General features: G+C 56.6%; 1 protein-coding gene across 1 annotated transcript; it reads left to right on the forward strand.

The window, feature by feature from the left end:
- Positions 1 to 1,238: 1,238 nt before the first annotated feature.
- On the forward strand, positions 1,239 to 18,584 carry COL9A2 (collagen type IX alpha 2 chain). Its single transcript, XM_031003595.3, has 33 exons — positions 1,239 to 1,454; positions 1,769 to 1,953; positions 3,410 to 3,484; positions 4,688 to 4,723; positions 4,808 to 4,870; positions 6,311 to 6,364; positions 6,486 to 6,521; positions 6,616 to 6,639; positions 6,987 to 7,040; positions 7,384 to 7,437; positions 7,552 to 7,599; positions 7,813 to 7,869; positions 7,953 to 8,006; positions 8,332 to 8,385; positions 8,782 to 8,835; positions 8,935 to 8,988; positions 9,108 to 9,161; positions 10,864 to 10,917; positions 11,353 to 11,406; positions 11,614 to 11,667; positions 12,923 to 12,967; positions 13,342 to 13,395; positions 14,245 to 14,298; positions 14,569 to 14,622; positions 14,707 to 14,778; positions 14,999 to 15,034; positions 15,126 to 15,170; positions 15,259 to 15,291; positions 15,440 to 15,586; positions 15,931 to 15,985; positions 16,304 to 16,492; positions 17,219 to 17,296; positions 17,727 to 18,584. The coding sequence occupies exons 2-33, from the start codon at positions 1,879 to 1,881 to the stop codon at positions 17,924 to 17,926; spliced, it is 2,070 nt and encodes a 689-aa protein (XP_030859455.2). The 5' UTR covers positions 1,239 to 1,454; positions 1,769 to 1,878; the 3' UTR covers positions 17,927 to 18,584.
- The last annotated feature ends 918 nt before the right edge of the window (positions 18,585 to 19,502 follow it).

Consider the following 19,502-nt stretch of genomic DNA (forward strand, 5'->3'; position numbering starts at 1 on the left):
TCCTCCTCCTCTTGCTCTCATCTTCCAACAAACTTCAAATTCTTCTTCACTCTATTAGGCAGAGCAATTACATTCTCTCAAGCTCTTTCTCCCAAACTCAGCTCCAGGACAACCTTTCAAAATCCAGAGCCCTTTGCTAACCTGCCCAGTGGAGTTGGACTTTTCTAGCTTCAACTAGGTTCATCATTTTAGCTGATCTGCCTGTGGCCAGCTCCACCACATTGGATGCCAACCTAGTAAAACAGTCATCCATAAATCATAAGGAAAGCTAAAATGTATCAAGCACCTACTATGTGCTGGTTCGAGGTTAAATGCCTCGCATGAGTCATCTCATTCAATTTCCACAAAAACCCTTTAAGATAAGGACTATTTGCTGGGCACGGTGGCTCATGCCTGTAATCCCAGCACTTCGGGAGGCTGAGGCAGGCAGATCACCTGAAGTCAGGAGTTCAAGAGCAGCCTGGCCAACATGGCGAAACCCCATCTCTACTAAAAATATAAAAATTAGCCAGGCATTGTGGCTCATGCCTGTAATTCCAGCTACTCGAGAGGCTGAGGCAGGGGAATCATTTGAACCCGCGAGGCGAGGTTGCAGTTAGCTGACATCGTGCCACTGCACTCCAGAGCCTTTTAAGACTCTGTCTTAAAAAAAATATATATATTATATATATGGTATATATATATACCATATATATACTATATATATGGTATATTATATATACCATATATATAATATATATATATATGGACTATTAGTATCCCCATTTTACAGATGAGGAAACTGAGACTTCATAGAGTTTCGGGTGCCTGTGGTCATATCTATAATTGTGAAAAAGTCAGATTCCAAAGCATTTTACCAATATTGCCTAAGTGAGTGGGAGGGAAGGGAAGGCTCTCTGGAGTCGGGCTATGCTGCACAGCGGGGTTCGGAAACTCTGGTGAATAAAGTGGTAGTTGTTTCTATGAAGATGGAGTGAGAAGGCCCAATCCTAAACACACCAGTGCTTAAGGCAGCTGCAGAGAATTAAAGGCAATAGAAAAAGGGGAGCTGGATGGCAGGAGCTTGGATGGGGAAGACTTCAAGGGCAGGTGAAGATGCCAACAGCTTCCTGCCTGGAGGACCGAAGAAGGGTTGGGCTTCACTGCAGACCTCCAGGAGACAGATTTGCTTGTTGGGACAGAGTAGGGAGGTGAAGGCGAGGTGAGGAAGTTCGGGGGTGGGGGAGGTGCACACAGCTCCACTAAAGAGCTGGAAGAGGCCGATGGAGTATTCATGAGACGGCTGATCCAGGAAGGACTGTGGCATATTAATATGGAAAAGGCCTGTTTGTTTGTGCTTGGAGAGGAAGGAGCCAGAGGAGAGGGGAGCAAGGTGGGCGGGAGCTGGGGAGAGCCTGCAGCAAGATCTGCGGAGCCCGAGGCACTCTCGGCCTGGGCCCTGGAGAGGACGTAGGGTAAGTGATGGGGCACAGGCTGTGCGTCAGGGGGAAGGTGCTGGGGCCTGAAGGTCCCGAGGGGAACCTCGGACGGCCTTATGCCTTCTCACAAAGAAACTGGACCATCATCTCCGACCCGCACCCCGGTCGCCCCTCGGATTACCAGGCTGAGGCGCCCGGGAAGCCCGGGCAGAGGACAGAGGGTGGGCGCAGGAGGTTGGACCGAGCGGGGCGGAGCTGGATGCCTGGCGCCGGCCTCCCTCCCGGCAACCCCGCCGGTCCTCTCAGGTGACAGCTCACGCCGGCCCCCGCCCCGCCCCCCGCATATTCAGGAGCCCCAGCCCACCCCGCCCGCGAACAGCCAGCGCTGGAGGAGCGCCGGGAGACTGCCGTCGGTGCGTGCGCGGACCCGACCCCGTCCTCCTTGGTCTCGCCGCCAGCCATGGCCGCCGCTACGGCCTCCCCCCGCAGCCTCCTTGTTCTCCTCCAGGTGGTAGTGCTCGCTCTGGCGCAGATTGTAAGTTTCGCAGCCCCTCTGCTGCCAGGGTCCAGGGTGCGGGGTCTGGAGTCCGGGATGGAGGAGCTCTGCCTGTGTCCCGCGCCTACTGACACCCCTAGCCCGAGAGGCCACCTGAGGACAGCGCCGCGGGCAGGTCCCCTCGGTGGGTGCATACATGGTGCCCATCGCGGCACCGTGAATGGAGGTGGCTGAGCCAGAGAGTCAAACGGGACCCGCCCGAGACGCGCGGCCCGGCCCGGGACAGGCAGCGTGGGGCAGGAGCTGGCACCCGGTCCTGGCAGCCCGGGGAGCCCAGGTGGCGGGGCATACAATGGTGCTCATTCACCCGCTGCGCAGCCTCCGCCCCCGCCGCCTCCCAGGGGGCGCCGGCTCCAACCAGACGCCGCTGTCGCCCCGAGGCGGCCTCTCGGCCCTGCCCGCCTACCCACGTCTCCCTTCCGAGGGCCGCCGGGGGCTGCGGGCGCGCGGGTAGGGCAGAGACTGGGCCCCGTCGGGTGCTGGGTGTGGTTTCGAGCTCGCCTGCGGGGCGCCAGCCTGGCATTTCGCGGCCTGGGGAGGTCGTGGGCACCGGGACCCCTGCCTGGGTCCGAGCTGGCCTCTTAAAAGGGCCGCCTTTTAAGATCTCTGATCTGTTCAGAGATGGGCAGCAGGATGGAGAATCTCCAGTGTGAGCTCGCCTCATCTTGATATGACTTGTGACCTCCCTGATACCTCACACCCACCCAGGGGCATTGAATTGCAGGCAAACGGGATCCAGAGAGAGGGTCTGCTTTCTGGGAGGTGCCGGCTCCTCCTTCTCCCCTGCAGCAGTCAGGACTTAGCGGAGGGAGGACCGGGCAGCTGTGCTGCCGAAGGGGCGCTCCGAGTGGGAAGATAGTACCCGCTTCACCTCCCTACACCTCCTTTCTCTGCGCCTCCCCCACTTTCCCGTCGGGTTTTCCCGCACCATGGGGAGAGGAGGAGGCGCTGTCTCTGCCTGTCGTTCACGTAAGAACAACAACCCGAGCCACCGCTCACTGAGGGCCGGCAGCCTGCTAGGCACAACCTTACATTCCATCTGTGATTTATTTGAGCTGTCCATGTCTCCATCTATTCCCCACCGCGACCTCGCAAGGGCAAACTGGCACAGTGGAAGGAGTCGGGCAGATCCAGGGCGGAGTCCTGGCGCCGCCGCCCACTCTCAGTGACCATGGACCCTTCGCGTTCTGAGCCAGTTTCTGCGACTGCAGACTGGGGCCCGTAATAGCGCCCGCCTCCCGGTTCTGAGTATTCTGTAAGATAATGAATGCATGTAATGGCACACAGTGCCTGCTATACAGAAGGTTCTCAATACGTGGGAGTTCGCGGAAGAGGTGCGCCCCTAGGACCCCGCTCCCAGGGTCGCTTGCAGCCCCGGGGACGCCCAGCTTCCTGCACTGTCTGAGGACTGCCCCACCCCGTGTGTGTTTTTCAGAGAGGTCCACCGGGAGAGCGGGGCCCCCCGGGTCCCCCGGGACCGCCGGGAGTGCCTGGATCCGACGGCATCGACGTAAGTCTCTAACCTGAGACCAGGGCGGCAGGGAGGCGGCAGACAAAGGAGAACTTTGTGAGCGCTGTGGTGGGGGTGGGGACTGGGGTGCCCGGAGATGTAGTGCCCCTCGTCGCCAATAGGCGGCGCCGGCCCGCACCACAAGGACGCCGTTTGTTCTGCAAAAACCTCAAACCAGCCCTGACATGCGGAGCCCGTTATAGCCGCCGACAGACAAGGAGCTGCTGTTCAGTCCGCCGGCCGCAGCTCACAGCGAGGCCTCATCCCCCTCCTCTCCTTTCCCCTCCTTGTGGGGTAGGAGGCGACTCAACCCCTCACCCTGCCTCTGGCACATCTGGACGCTTCTTCAGGTTCGCTTGGGAGCCTTGGCCAGACCACCGACCAGCTTGGGCCAGACTCCTGTCTCTTCCCTTCGGTTTTCTCTCCCCGATTTAGAATCAGCTGGGCTTGTTCCCTGCAGGGTGAGGGTTAAATACCTCATTCTGAAAGCTCCCGCAGGAGGGCCGCTTGATGTTTACCAGTCTGGACAGACTTCTATTCAACCTGGTGCCCCCACCCCCCAAACACAGGATGCTGGGCCCCCGGCCAGGCCCTGGCTGCTGAGGGCTCTGAAATGCCTGGAGGCCTCTCTGGGGCTGAATCGCACTCCACCAGCCCTGCCTGCCCACCACCAAGGGTCCTTTGGCACTGGAAGGAGGTCCTTCCCTCCTTGGGAACACTGAATTTCCCCCTTGCAATCCCCCTTGGTCCTTGCCACTGGCTCAGCTTCCCGTTCTCCTGCCCTGCAGTCTGGAATAGAGCTGCTGCCCAACTCGCTCATCCCCCTTCACGTTTCTCTAAAAGCCCCAACCTTCCTCCCACACGTGCCCAAATCCAAGAGGCATCAGCTTGGAGCCCCCAGCCCTGGTAGTGGGTCTCACAGCTGGCACCTCATGACATCAGCATGTCTGTACCTTCTTGCATGTTGCTGTCACCCTCTCCAGCCCGGCCAGGGTTATTCTCATGTTCCTATGATTTGTTTTTGGTTTTTATTTTTGAGGAAAAGGGGGCTCTTTTCCCAAAGATTGCAAGGCTTAGGGGACCTGGACAGAAGAGAGGAGAGTGAGGAGGAGAGCCTTTGGGAGCGGCCTGCCAGGGCCTGTGTGTGCCCACTTGGGGTAGTGTGAGCCATAGTGTGCTGTCTCACCAACTTGTATCTTGCAGGGTGACAATGGGCCCCCTGGAAAAGCTGGCCCTCCGGTGAGTGCTTTATCCTTTTTGGCCTTTGACCCTTCCTGCTCTTGCCCTCCTCTGGCTCATGTTTGTTCCATCTCTGTTTTCAAGGGACCCAAGGGCGAGCCTGGCAAAGCTGGGCCAGATGGGCCAGACGGGAAGCCCGGGATTGATGTGAGTAGCTGAGTGTTGGGTGGGGTGGGGTAGGGTAGGGCTCTGCCAATTGACCTCCAGGGCCTGGCTCTGGCATCTTCACTGATCTGTTCAGAGATGGGCAGCAGGATGGAGATTCTCCAGCTGTGAGCCCCCCTCACCTTGATATGACTTGTGACCTTCCTGGAACCTCACTCTCACCCAGGGGCATTGATTTGCAGGCAACCAGGGTCCAGAAAGAGGGTCTGCTTTCTGGGAGGTGCAGGCTCCTCCTGCTACCCTGCAGCAGTCAGGACTTAGTCTCACATTTCTGGCCTCCAAGGATCAGGCTGAATATGTTGGGTGGGGCTGTCCTTGTGTGCCCTGTCCTTTCCTCTGCTCTTCCCCTGACCCCTACCCACAGCCCCAGGCATGACTCAGGAGAGAAACATCATTTAGCTGATACCACAGAGCTCCCAGGGGGTCCCGAAGGTCACAGGCTCTTGAACACAGCCAGCCCCAGGGGCATGAGGACAACACCTGATGGGGGTTACACTGGGTCAGTCACTGAAAGATGGGAGAAAGGAGAAACCCCCATGACTTGCCTCTGCCCTGCTGGCTCATGAGGTGTGACCAGGGCTGGGACAGTCACCAGGGCCCCTTCAAACTCATCCACACCCTGCAACGATTACAAGGCATATTGCCTTCTACGTTGCATCGGTTCTCACATCCACCCAGAGAGGCACCCAGATGAGAAACTAAGGCTCAGAAAAAGTTGCCAATGGCCTGGCGTGGTGGCTTATGCCTGTAATCCCAGCACTTTGGGAGGCCGAGGTGGGCAGATTACTTGAGGTCAGGAGTTCAAGACCAGCCTGGCCAACATGGCGAAACCCCATCTCTACTAAAAATACAAAAATTACCCAAGCGTGGTGGCGCGTGCCCCTGGTCCTAGCTACTTGGGAGGCTGGGGCACAAGAATCATTTGAACCCAGGAAGCGGGGGTTGCAGTGAGCTGAGACTGTGCCACTGCACTCCAGCCTGAGCAACAGAGTGAGACTGTGTCTCAATTAAAAAAAAAAGAAAGAAAGAAAGAAAGAAAGAAAAAGAAAAGAGAAAGGAAAGAAAAGAAAAGAAAATGAAAAAGTTGCCAAGGTAGGACATCAAGCAAATGACCAATCTTGACCCATGGCTAGATCTTCTAGACTCCTGAACCCGGAGGCATGAAGCCTGGGTCTGGCATAAAGCCAAATCTTTGGGCTTTGGTTTCTCATCTTTCAAAAGAAGGGAATTGTTCTGCCTGCCTCCTAGGGTTACTATGGGAACTGGGGAAAAGGAAAGAAAGGTGTGGAGGTTCCTAGGCCTTCATGAGGTATGGCAAAAGGGAGCCTCGGCCCACCCAGGAGGGACCCTTGAACCTGCCCTGCTCTGTGGGTCAGGGAGCAGGTTGGCCCTCATTGATCCTACGTTTTCATTCTTCCCCAGGGTTTAACTGGAGCCAAGGGGGAGCCTGGCCCCATGGGGATCCCTGGAGTCAAGGTAAGGGGCCTGCTGGGGCCTCAGCATGGGCAATCTAGGGCCAGCGTTTGGGAGTGGCTGTAGAGAGGAAGTAGGAGCCGGGGAAACCCCAGCCTCTGAGCCTTTCTCGTTGCTTCTGCAGGGCCAGCCCGGGCTTCCTGGTCCTCCTGGGCTTCCGGTGAGTACAACCTGCAAGGGCTTCGAGGGACTCTTGGGGGAGAGGGGACCTGCAGAGGGAGCCATGAAGCCAATTTTCTTTCTTTCTGTTCCAGGGCCCCGGTTTTGCTGGACCTCCTGTAAGTCCTCAGGGATGGGGCAGGATCCCCAGAACTCCCAGGGAAGGAGGGGACAACAGAAAGGCTTCGAGGGAATGGCCACCATGGGGAGGAGCCAGCTTGCTGTGATAGTGTCAGGAATAAGTGGACCTGCCAGAGACCCAGGGCCAGCCCACTCTGGGCCTGTCCACTGGCTCTGCAATTCTCTGGTCCTTAAAGCCTCAGTCTGTCAGTCTCTCTGGGGTTGGCCAAAAAAAAAAAAAAAAAAGTAAAAGTGGAGAAACGGGCTTTGGGTGCCTGTCTCTACCTTCATGCCCAGGGTATCTGACCCTCTGAGGCATCCTGACCATCAACTCTCTGCTCCCCAGGGGCCGCCTGGACCTGTTGGCCTCCCTGGTGAGATTGGAATCCGAGGCCCCAAGGTGAGCCTCAGCCACCCTCTGTTCACTGCCTCCTGCCTTCTATCTCCAAGCTGGCAAGCTGGGTGGTCTTTCTGGAAGTTCCTGGGCCTGCTCCTGGCCACTGGGAAACTCCTCCAGGTCTGGGGCAGAAACCCCTCCTATGAGCCCACCCGGCACTAGGTCTTTTAGGGACGCCGCTGGCCCCATCCCCTGTCAATCAGGCCTTCATCTCCCAAGATGGTGGATCTCACAAAGTGACCGGGAAGACAGGGTGGAGAGGGCAGAGGCAGGACCTGGAGGAGGGCACTAGGGTAAGCTGGTAAGGGCTGGTCAGGGGTATGATTTGGGCTTCTTTTGCTTCCAGGGGGACCCTGGACCAGATGGACCGTCGGGGCCCCCAGGACCCCCTGGGAAACCTGTAAGTGTCCCCAGACCCCCGACATGGCAAAGTGCAGGGGAAGGAGAAGGGTCTTTGAGCAAGCCTGCGGCGGGAAAGGGTCAGGCCAAGCTCCAGTTTCATGCCTCCTCTCAGGGTCGCCCGGGAACCATCCAGGGTCTGGAAGGCAGTGCGGATTTCCTGGTGAGAGGCGAGGTCTGGGGCGGGGTTAATACAGGGGGCGGGGCCACAGAGATGGGGGAGGCGGGGCCACGGAGATGGGGGTGTCGGGAGAGATGGGGAGGGGCTGCAGTGCAGGGGTTCCACCAGGTGAGGCGGAGGAGAGCACGGGGCTTGGAGAGATGGGGGCGCACTGCCCAGCTAATCACAGGACCCTGTGGGATTTTCTGTTTCCAGTGTCCAACCAACTGTCCACCCGGAATGAAAGGTCCCCCAGGGCTGCAGGGAGTGAAGGTGAGAGCTACTGGCCTGAATCTTGGGAGGGTGGTGCAGGTGACAGGAGGGGACCTCGTATTGAGCTCTCTCCTTCCCTTCAGGGGCATGCGGGCAAACGCGGGGTTCTGGGTGATCCTGGCCGCCAGGGGAAGCCGGTGAGTGCAAGGGCTGAGGGCTGTGGGTCGGGGATACATGGAGATGGTCCTACAGGGCTCTGTCCCCTTCTTCATCCCTTCCCCTTCCCCGGTGGGTTCGGGGGACAGAGCCTTGAGCCGGGGGCTGGAGGCCTGTGCTCCACGTCGGCATGTCTCTGGTCATGTCTCCTTGCTTGGCTTTTCTCTATCTGTAACACAGGACTGTAGGGTTCGTAGTAGTCCCTTCTGTCTGCTTGTGCTGGGGAAAAGAGGTGGTATCTTTGCTTGTCTGTATATATGTCTTTCCATTTGCCTGCCCGTCTGACAGCTCATCCCTGCCCTTTAGGGTCCCAAGGGAGATGTGGGTACCTCTGGAGAGCAAGGCATCCCTGGACCACCGGTAAGGAACACCTTGCCTCAGTGGCCCTCTTCTCCCTCACCCCAGGAGCCCTTCATGGAGTCATTCCCCTGCTCAGGCCTCTAGCTTGTAAAAGAGACACCTGTGTCTAGCTGGGAGCATCTCTGGATGGGGAGATGGAGGCTGAAATTGTCAGGAATAAGGGACAGGAACCAAAGCTGTCAGCAAGAAGCCCAGGCTGAGGTCCAGGTCTGCCACTGTCCCTTTGAGTAATGCAGTGAGTCCCTCCTCATCTCTGAACCTCCACGTCCCATCCATGAGACAGAGACTCTGCTGCCTACCTCAAAAGGGCACTGTAAGATTGAAGGTGGGCATCAGACAAGGTATCATGAAGTGGGCCTTGCAATTGCCATTGCTGTCATTTTTCTTTCTCAACAGGGTCCCCAGGGCATCAGGGGCTACCCAGGCATGGCAGGGCCCAAGGGAGAGACGGTAAGTGAATCTTGGGGTGTTCTACAAGAGCTTCCAGGAGCTGCCTTCTGGCCCCTGGAGTTCAGCCAGGACTGACCTGCAACCCTTTCCTCTCCCCAGGGCCCTCATGGATATAAAGGCATGGTGGGCGCTATCGGTGCCACTGGGCCACCGGTAAGCCTCTTTTTGCTCCCCTACCCCCGAGGCTGGAGCTCCTACAGCTACAGCCACAGAGTGGGCATGGCTCCCCCTGAGCCTGTGTGACCTGGATTCCTGCTTGTCTTTCTTGCCAGGGTGAGGAAGGTCCTAGGGGACCGCCAGGCCGAGCTGGGGAGAAGGGTGACGTGGTGAGTCCTCAGGCACCCATTGTTCAGTCAGGGCCCCTGGGGAGTACTGGGCAGGACAAGGCACCCCCTAAGGCTGTGTGTGTGAGAGTGTGTGAGTGTGTGCGTGAGTGTGAATGTGTAGTGTGTGTGAGTGTGAGTGTGTAGTGTGTGTGAGTGTAGACTGTGTGTATATGAGTGTATGTGTACAGTGTGTATGTGTGAGGCTGTCTGTGAGTGTGTGTAGTATGTGTATATGAGTGTGTGAGGATATCTCTGAGTGTGTGTGTGTGACTGTGAGTGTATGTATGTGTGTGTGAGTGTGTGTGTGTGTGTGTCTGCCCAAGTGGGTGACCTGCTGGGGAGGACCATGTGTGCCAAGAGCCCAGTCAGCCCAAATTCAGACTTTAGGGGAAGCCCTGGGATCCAGTCCCATGGTCACTGGGGCCAGACAATGAGATTCCAGCAAATCAGCCATGGGGCTAATGGGATTTGGTCTCGATCCCAGTTCTCTTAACTCTTTTTTTTTTTTTTTTTCCAATTAATAGACCTGTTGGGGGAAGCATTTTTAAGTTTACAGAAAAATGGAGCAGAAAACACAGTTAACTGTTATTATTATTTAGTTTTTTAAATTATTTTCTTTTCTTTTTAAAAATTAAAAAATTCTTATACTTTTATTTTTCTATTAGACAGCAGAGATCATCTAGTTGTTTTGTTTTGTTTTGTTTTTGAGATGGAGTTTTGTTCTTGTTGCCCAGGCTGGAGTGCAATGGTGCGATCTCAGCTCACTGCAACCTCCGCCTCCCTGGTTCAAGAGATTCTCTTGCCTCAGCCACCCAAGTGGCTGGGATTACAGGCATGCGCCACCATGCTCAGCTAATTTTGTATTTTTAGTAGAGACAGGGTTTCACCATGTTAGGCTGGTCTCGAACTCCTGACCTCAGGTGATCCACCTGCCTCGGCCTCCCAAAGTGCTGGGATTACAGGTGTGAGCCAACATGCCCAGCAATATCTAGTTTTTTAATGCAATTTTTTAACTATACAGAAAACCAGTGAGAGTGATATAAAGAATCCCCATGTACCTATCACAGGTTCCAATTCAGTTATTAACATTTTGTCAGTCTTGTGTCCTCTATCCCCCAGACCCCTCCTTCCTTTGCTTTTGTTATTGCTTTGCTCTGATGTTTTCAAGTAAATCCTTAACATCCTATCATCTCAGCCCTAGATACTTTTGTGCATATCTCTAAACAATAAGCACTCATTCTCACATAATCACATTATCACAACTGACAAAATAAACAAGTACTCCCTAACATCATCTAATGGCCAGTCTCTGTTCAGTTTTTCCCAATTATCTCAAAAATGTCTTTTCCTGGTTCTTGTTCAAATCGAGACTCACACAGCATCCACACACTGCATTCGGTTGTTGTGTTCCTTTGGCTGAGTGGAGTGTGGGGCCTTGGCCAAGGTCTCAGTGGATGCTGGCTCCCACCCCTGCTCTGGCTCAGCCCAGCCTGGCCTCCTGGCACTGACTTCTCCTCCCTCCTGCTGGTGCCAGGGCAGGAAGGGTACTCCCAAGGCTCTCTCCTCCGGCCCCTGCATGGTGTGGCCTGTGCCAGAGGAACTCTGGGACCTAGAGGCCACTGTTCTCAGTGGTTCCCCTCTCTGCACAGCCAGACAGGGGCCCAACATCCTGAGGGTGACCTGATCTCTCTCCACTTTGCAGGGCAGCCCAGGTATTCGTGGACCCCAGGGGATCACAGGCCCGAAAGGAGCAACGGTAAGTGCCAGAGGCCTAGGCCCACCAGGACAGAGGCCAGGGCCCAGTTGCTTTGTCCAAACCCCCAGAAGAGAAGCCTGGGATGCTAGTCTGAACTCTGCAACTGGTGGGCTGGCTCTGTAACCTCAGGAAATGCCTCCCTTTCTGTGCCTCAGTTTCTTCACCTGTAAACAGGGGTGATGACATACGGGAGGTCATGGGGAGCTTGCAGCAGTCGGCGACACCACCCTCCACACTAGGGAAGGACTGTGTTCCTTGACCCTCATCCCCTTCCCACTTCAACTCCCCTCCCCCAGTTGGCCAGTGGGGCTTCCTGGGATGACCAGAGCCACTCCCTCCCTGCACACTGCAGCTGTCACAAAGGAACAGGGATGGGTGGCCGGACCCCAGACATCTCCGCATTGTCACTCTCCCTTGAACTTTCCTCCCGAGTAGGGCCCCCCAGGCATCAACGGCAAGGACGGGACCCCAGGCACGCCTGGCATGAAGGTAGGAGTGGGGCTGCTGATGGGACTGGGGCAGGGGCAGGACCTTGAGTCCTGGATTCTAGACACCAAGAGCCTGGGGTCCTCAGGTCTGTCATGGACATGCCTTTTCTTGCCTCTGGATCTCAGTTTCCCTACCTGCATCTGGGTAGAAGCCATGGCCCTCTGGCTGGAGCTTTAATTTGTATCTTTGGTTATCTGTCTATCCCAGGGCAGTGCAGGACAGGCGGGACGGCCCGGAAGTCCAGGCCACCAGGGCCTAGCGGTAAGTGTCAGGTGGAGCCACAGGGGCTGGCCAGGGGCTAGTGGCTGATGAGGTTAGAATCCACACACACCCGGGGCTCTTGCTCAATCACCACCTCTTGCCTCGTTACCAACTCTGTGGCCCCTGGCCTGGCGAAGTCTTCATTACTTGGACAATTACTCTAGCCTTCTCTTTGGCCATTCCAGTCCTCCATGTTGGCTAAATGGGATCTGACCATTTCTGCACTATAGCACCTTCCATGGCTCCCCACCGCCTCCAGGAAAAAGTCATTCAGTCCAGTCCTTCAATAAGTAGTTATTGAGGTCGGGTGCAGTGGCTCATGCCTATAATCCCAGCACTTCAGGAGGCTCAGCCGGGTGGATCACTTGAGGTCAGGAGTTCAAAACCAGCCTGGCCAATGTGGTGACACCCCGTCTCTACTAAAAATACAAAAATTAGCTGGGCGTGGCGGCTCATGCCTGTAATCTCAGCTACTCAGGAGGCTGAGGCAGGAGAATTGCTTGAGCCCAGGAGGCAGAGGTTGCACTGAGCCAAGATTACACCATTGCACTCCAGCCTGGGTAACAGAGCGAGACTCCATCTCAAAAAAAAAAAAAAAATAGTTATTGAGTATCTGAGGTATACTAAGTGGCAGGTAAACAATTATAAACAGGACAGATGCAATCTTTGTCTTCGTGGCTCATCTTACCATTCAATGACCACCATAATCTGACCCCAACCTGCCCCTCCTGCCATATCAGCAATGGCCCCTCTCTGTCCTTTCCCTTCTCAACAGGCCTTGGCTTTTCTGCCTCCACACCTTTAGGCCTTTGCTGGTCCCTCTGTTTGAAATGCCCTTTCTGGTCTCTTTGTGCCTTCTTATCGTTCAGGGCAATCTCCATTCCATACCTCCTGGAGTCAAGTCCATGGGAGCCTGCCCTCCCTCCCTGTGGGGTACTGAGTGGCCAAACCTGTTTCTGTGCACACATGCAGACTTGTGTTCCTGCGTGCACTCACGTGGGCTCAGGCACCTGAGAGCACATACTCATCTCTTCCACATAGACCCCAGGTCCTGGAAGACAGGCCATTCTCTGTGCCCCACTCCTCTGCCACCACTGTGGGAAAGTACAGTTAAGTTCATGATGCCGTGGCTGGACCTTCTGTTGTTCAGCTCCCACAGGTGGGGGAAATCTGGATTGGGGATCGGAGGCAAAGCAGCAGGTGCATGGGGCTCCCTCATGCCAGGGCAGAAACTGACTTCAACTTCTTTCTGCAGGGTGTGCCAGGCCAGCCTGGGACAAAAGGAGGCCCTGGAGACCAGGTGAGGCGATCCCAAGCTGGGGACAGAATTGAGCAAAGAAGTCTGGGGCCAGGAAGACAGCAAGGCCCAGGTCTCAGCCAAGTCTCAGAGGCTCAGCCAGAACATAAGCCCCTTGGGCCTAACCACCTCCCTCCTGCCACCTCCCACCCATCATGCACTCCTCAGCCTGCCTCAGTGCAGATAAGATGGCATGGCTTTAAATCCAGAGGAGAAACAAACAGGAAAATCAGGAGCCAAGAGGACTGAACCAAGAATACCCTCTCTACCGTCCCAACTCATCTGGTTCCAGGCTCTGTTTAGGCTTCGTTGGGTTTCCCTGAGGCCAAGGGCCTGACTGGGCCACCCAGACTGACCTAAGAACTGTTTTCCTGCAGGGTGAGCCGGGCCCGCAGGGCCTTCCTGGATTCTCTGGTCCCCCTGGGAAAGAGGTAAATGCCCCCTGCACTGACACAAGGGTTCCTGCTTTAGGGTGAGGCCATGGGGTGGAGCCCTAACCTAGGGAGAGCTCCGAGTTAGTCTAGTTCTGCCCTGACCCAATGATTCAGGGAAGCTCTTTCTCCTCCCTGGGCCTGTTTCCCTATGTACATTGCAGGGAGGGTGGGGACTGGCTCTGTTCTGGAGTGTGACTTTCCTAGATGGCCAAGTTGATGGGCTGGGAATCCAACAGGCAGAGTTGTTCGTTCATTTATTCATTGCATAAACATTCACTAAACACTTGCAACTATGAGTCTCCTCCTCATACGGAGGGTATAGTTTATTGGAAGAAATAGACACGAAATAAATGATCACGCCGGGTGCGGTGGCTCACGCCTGTAATCCCAGCATTTTGGGAGGCTGAGGCGGGCGGATCACGAGGTCAGGAGATCCAGACCGTGGTGAAACCCCGTCTCTACTAAAAATACAAAAAATTAGCCTGGGGCGGTGGCAGGCACCTGTAGTCCCAGCTACTCTGGAGGCTGAGGCAGGAGAATGGCGTGAACCCGGGAGGCGGAGCTTGCAGTGAGCCGAGATCGCGCCACCGCATTCCAGCCTGGGCAACAGAGCAAGACTCCGTCTCAAAAAAAAAGAAAGAAATGATCACATGATAAGTAATTCAAATTGTGTTGGGTCCTTTGAAGGAAAACTACAGGGACCCAAAAGCATGGAACAGGTGGTCTGGGAAACCTTCCCTGATGAAGCAAATTAGCTGAGACCCAAGGGTAGGGAGGGGCTGGCCAGGTGTGGAAGGGTGGGTTCCACCAGGTCAAACGCTTAGCCCCAATTTCTCCTTCCTCCAGGGAGAGCCAGGGCCTCGAGGAGAAATTGGTCCCCAGGGCATCATGGGACAGAAGGTAAGTGCCTGGCACAATGGCCCCTCCCCGGGGGCCTCTGTGGCAGCTGGCACTGCTGGATACAGCACCTGCTCCGTGCAGCCCAGCCTGTGAGATGCCTCCCCAGGCAGGGCCTGGGTTTGCTTTGCTGGTCTGCCAAGTGGAGCAAAGGACTCCCTGCCAGTGACAGCAGGGATGGAGGGCACCCTGACCATGCGGTGCCCGGCCTCGGTGCGGGAGGCCACCCCTGCTGAGAGCTGCTGAGGGTGTGACCTTCTCTTTCCATTTCAGGGTGACCAAGGCGAGAGGGGTCCAGTGGGGCAACCAGGCCCTCAGGGAAGGCAGGTGAGTGCAGGCCAGCTGAGGTGGGCAGGGCGTCATATCCAGGCCCCTCATTCCATTTATTCCTTTGGTTTCTTTTCTCCTCAGGGCCCTAAGGGGGAGCAGGGCCCCCCTGGAATTCCAGGGCCCCAAGGCTTGCCAGGCGTCAAAGGAGACAAGGTGCCAGACGGGGCTGGGAAACACCTGGGAAAGGGGCCCTATAACAGGGGGAGTGGGGTCGGAAGGACTCAGATCCTTCCGGAGCCTGCAAACCTGCGGATCTCAGGGTTCTGGTCTGGTCGGCGAGGCGGAGATGGAAAGAGGGGTGTGGCCGAAAGTTAGGTGGGGGACCCCGTGGAGGGGGGAACTCGCCAAACCCCTCACTCCCCGCTTTCTCCAGGGCTCCCCAGGGAAGACCGGGCCCCGCGGCGGAGTGGTGAGTCCCAGCACCCCTGTTCCCAGCCACCCCCAAACCTGCTCCGCGTCCCCGCCGCCACCGCGCGTCTGACTCGTGGTTCTCTCTGCAGGGTGACCCAGGGGTGGCCGGCCTCCCCGGAGAGAAAGGCGAGAAGGTGAGCGCGCGGCCTGGGGAAGGGCGGGGAGCGGCGACTGGCCCCGGGGTCCCCACGGCTTCGTGACCGCTGCTCCTTGTGCCTGCAGGGCGAGTCCGGCGAGCCGGGGCCCAAGGGACAGGTGAGTCCTCCCCTCCCGGCGTTCTCCGACTTTCCTGGGCGGCCCCTCCCTTCTCCCGGCCCCACTCCCTTCCCGACCCCCACCCCCCACTCTCGCCCACCCGGGCGCCTTCTCACCCGGCTCTGCTCCCACCCCCATCCCCCCGCAGCAAGGAGTACGTGGAGAACCCGGCTACCCTGGCCCCAGCGGGGATGCGGGCGCCCCAGGGGTTCAGGGCTACCCTGGTCCCCCCGGCCCTCGAGGACTGGCCGGGAACCGAGGCGTGCCAGGACAGCCCGGGAGACAGGGCGTGGAGGTGAGTCGGGCCCCGGGGTAGGAGGTGATTCTTCTAGGTAGATCTGTTCTGGGGTGCGGCTTACTCGCCAAAGGCTAGGGATTCCCAGAGACTCACCGACTTCCCCCAGACTGGTTCCAAGCCCCAGAGCAGACAGGAAGGCTGTGAGTGCAGCCTGAGGGATTACCCCGCGACCTTCCCAGGTAAGCCCTTGGCCCTGCCCAGGTACAGTCTGTTCCTCAGCTTGGGAATTAATGACTCGACACCAGAGTCTCCTCCATGGCGGCCTCACGCTCAGCCAGGTGGGATAGGAGCGGTGGGCCCTTGTAGCCAGGGGCTTCTTCCTGAAAGGCCTCTGCTTTCAGGGCCGGGATGCCACTGACCAGCACATCGTGGATGTGGCGCTGAAGATGCTGCAAGGTGAGGGGGCAGCAACCCCTCCTCACAGTCCGTTCGAGGGCATCGCCGCCCCCTCACCCCCTCCCGGAGCCTCCACGTGTTCACTTGTCTGAAAATCTGGAGTCCTGGGGGCTCCTTCCAGTCCAGTCTCTGAAGGGTTTTGGGACCTTGAATAAGTCACTCTGGGCCTTTGACTTCCGCAAAACAGAGCCCACGGAAGGTGGTGCTTTTCTGTCTGCAAACCTAGGGGCCAGGGCCCATCGGAATGCTCTGCCTCCCCTAGTGTTACTGCTAACACCCATCTCATAGACTTCCCTCTCCCTCCCTCCCTCCCTCCAGAGCAACTGGCAGAGGTCGCCGTGAGTGCCAAGCGGGAAGCCCTGGGTGCGGTGGGCATGATGGGTCCTCCAGGACCTCCTGGGCCCCCTGGGTACCCAGGCAAGCAGGGCCCCCATGGGCACCCTGGCCCTCGGGGCGTTCCTGGCATCGTGGGAGCCGTGGGTCAGATCGGCAACACGGGGCCCAAGGGTGAGTGCTCCTCTGCGGTGGGCATGGGGGCCAGGCAGTGAGGATTTGTCCAGACCAGCCCTTTCCCCATTCCCTTCTCAGGATGACATACAGACCCCTTCCCCGGTTCCTCAGCCACATGGTCCAGGAGACAGTCCTGGGCTCTTTCCTAGTAGCAAACAGATGGCAATGAATGTACTATGTTATCACTCGGGGTTTCTGGGGTTTGTTTTTGAATGTGCTTAGTGGTACCCCATAAGCATCTTTCCATGTCAATAGAGATGGGGCGGCAGACCAGCAGAGCAGTAAAGCAGGCAGGCTGGAGCCACACACGGGTGTGAATCCAGACTCCCCTTTCTCATCGTGGCTCTCAGACGAGTTACCTGCTAATTTCCCTGGGCCTTAGGTTTACCATCTGTAAAATGGGGACACTGAAAGTACCAACCTCATCATGTGGCAGTGAGGACTAAGAGTAGTTTACATAGAGTTTGTCTTAGTTCACTGAGACACAGTAAATGCTAGATATTGTTATGCTTACTTTCCCGTAATAAGCTTATTGGTTACATAATCTTCCATCCTTTGTCTGCACCTTCCTTTATTTAACAAGCCCTGCATGATCATTTCCAACTTTCCTCTATTACAAACTAGCACAAAACAGGAATAATTTCTGTGTGTGAAACATAGCAAAAAATAGAGGAAAAGCATTTTCCAATTCTGAAAAATGAAGATTCCCTTTTTTGTCTACAGGAAAACGTGGAGAGAAGGGTGATCCAGGAGAAGTGGGACGGGGGCACCCCGGGATGCCTGGGCCCCCAGGGATCCCAGGTAAGCCATTGGCCCTGCCCAGCTGCAGTGTGTTCCTCAGCTTGGGAATTAATGACGCGTGGACACCGCGGTCTCCTCCATGGCGGCCTCATGCTCAGCCAGCTCAGTCCTTGATACCCAGCTTCTGCACCCCTTTGTAGCACCCCAGAGTCTCTGGGTGGTTCCAGCTCTGGAAGCTGGGCCTCTCAGGACTTCCCAGGATCCACCACCATCACTTCACAGAGTTGATGGAAGGGATGTTTGCTCCCAAAGCTCACTGATTGGGAGTTGGGGGTAGGGGACAATCACAGAATCTCTGCCCCTGGGGCAGAGTCCCTTCTCCTATGGTGTTTTGGCCTCATTTTCTCCATCTGAAAAATTTCCCCACCTTCAAAATTCTGGGCCTGAGACAAGAGGTGCCCCTAATGTCTTGACTTTCTCCTGTTCACAGGACTCCCTGGCCGGCCTGGCCAGGCAATCAACGGCAAGGATGGAGATCGAGGGTCCCCAGGGGCTCCAGGAGAGGCAGGTCGACCTGGCCTGCCAGGCCCCGTGGGGCTGCCGGGCTTCTGTGAACCTGCAGCCTGCCTTGGAGCTTCGGCCTATGCCTCTGCCCGCCTTACAGAGCCTGGATCCATCAAGGGGCCTTGAGCATCAGGCCCACACAGAGCCTGGCAGGCATCCTGGCGGGAAGGACCAGGTCCCCTCTGGGTGGACATGCACCCATCCCCAACCCAGGAAACCATCTCCCCCAGGACCTTCTGTCTGGGACCCAGGAGTCCTGAGGAAAAGGAATTCTAAAACATGGGGGAAGGGGAGGTAGAGCACTGATGGGTGAAAAAGTGAGGCCAACACACAGGGCAAGTGGTGTCGATGGAGTCGAAGCGCTGAAGGAATAGGGCGGCTTTCCTTCCAGCGAGCATCATTCGGCTGTTACCAAACAAACATCTTAATCTGCACCATTCTCCACTGGCCATCTTGTCCTTGGGTCAGTGGGACATGGGCACCCCGGGAGGCCTGGGCCCTGCCCAGCTACAGTTCCACCCCTCAGCTTGAGGACCAATGACTGAGGTCTCTGCCAGTTCCTGATCCCATCTCACTCTCTGGACCTACCAGGTGACTGCTGCTGGGTGACTACCCTGAGGCGGCTATACCCGTAAGCCAGCCCCACTACTTCCTTCCCTGCCTCCCAACTCAGTATTTAAACATCATCTCCCTTCTCTTTCTCGCATAACTCCCCACCCGTTTCTCCCTGATCCACCCAGCCCTTTCTGTAAATAAAAGCTCCCAAGTTGGGTACAAACCAGGATATTGGAGTTACTCTATCCTGGAGTTAACCAGGATAGAGGAGTTGTTGGGCTTCTCTTCTTGTGGATGGGGCAGTTGTTGCTGGGCCTCCATTGCCCAGGCAGGAAGGACAGAGGCTCTGGAGGGGGAGGGAAGGATGGGGCGTTTTCTCTGGGCACCTGAATTCTGAGCGTTAGGATAGCATGGCAGTTTTGAGGAACATCTGTGGGAGGAACCTGGGAATGGAGGCAGGATGCTGACCTGCTGTGTAACTTTGGGTGAATCCCTTTTGAGCCTTTGTACAACTGTGGCAAGGACTCACCTGTATCTTGTTCATGCCGGTATAGCACACCCAGTGTCTCGCCGGGGTCTGCCACTTGGAAGGTCCTCTGTGAGTTTCAGCACCCACGGTGTGCTGGCCCTGGGGTAGGAGCTGGTAGTGAAAGATTGGAAGACTTTGTTCTTGCCTTCCAGGGGTTTCCAGGTTCATGAGAAAAACAGATATGGACTTAGATGAAAAAAGTCCAGGAGAGACTAGCTCAGATCTGATCTGTACCGCCTGGGGGTTCCCAGCCCACAGCTCTGTAGGCCTTCAAGGAGGAAGAGGAGGGGAAGGGGGGGAAGGGGCTGAGGCTCGGGGACTCCAGCCTGAAGTCCAAGCGTGTGCGGAAGCCTAGACCCTCCCACCTTACCACAAACTTGGCTCCAAGTCCCCTCTATGCTGATGCATCCTTGTCCTCCTCCTTCTCCCCACTGCCCTCCACTAGCCCATCCTCCCTCCTCCCTCCTCCCTCCTCCCCTCAACACACATTTATCACTAGTGACATTTCAGCCCCCCTACCCCAATCCAGGGACACAGGAGGGACACAGTGGGGTTAGACTGAGGGCCACTGATGTGGCTTCACCCTCAGTGCTTGGGCAATTCCCAAGTTACAGCATC

Source organism: Gorilla gorilla, chromosome 1 (assembly GCF_029281585.2).
Source record: "Gorilla gorilla gorilla isolate KB3781 chromosome 1, NHGRI_mGorGor1-v2.1_pri, whole genome shotgun sequence".
NCBI lineage: Eukaryota > Metazoa > Chordata > Mammalia > Primates > Hominidae > Gorilla > Gorilla gorilla.

Bases quoted from the DNA above. Each gene is read 5' to 3' on its own strand.
- COL9A2 (XM_031003595.3), top strand. From the start codon at position 1,879: ATGGCCGCCGCTACGGCCTCCCCCCGCAGCCTCCTTGTTCTCCTCCAG. The intron at 6,365-6,485 runs GTAAGGGGCCTG...TTGCTTCTGCAG, and splicing joins TGGGGATCCCTGGAGTCAAG to GGCCAGCCCGGGCTTCCTGG. The intron at 12,968-13,341 runs GTGAGGCGATCC...GTTTTCCTGCAG, and splicing joins AAGGAGGCCCTGGAGACCAG to GGTGAGCCGGGCCCGCAGGG.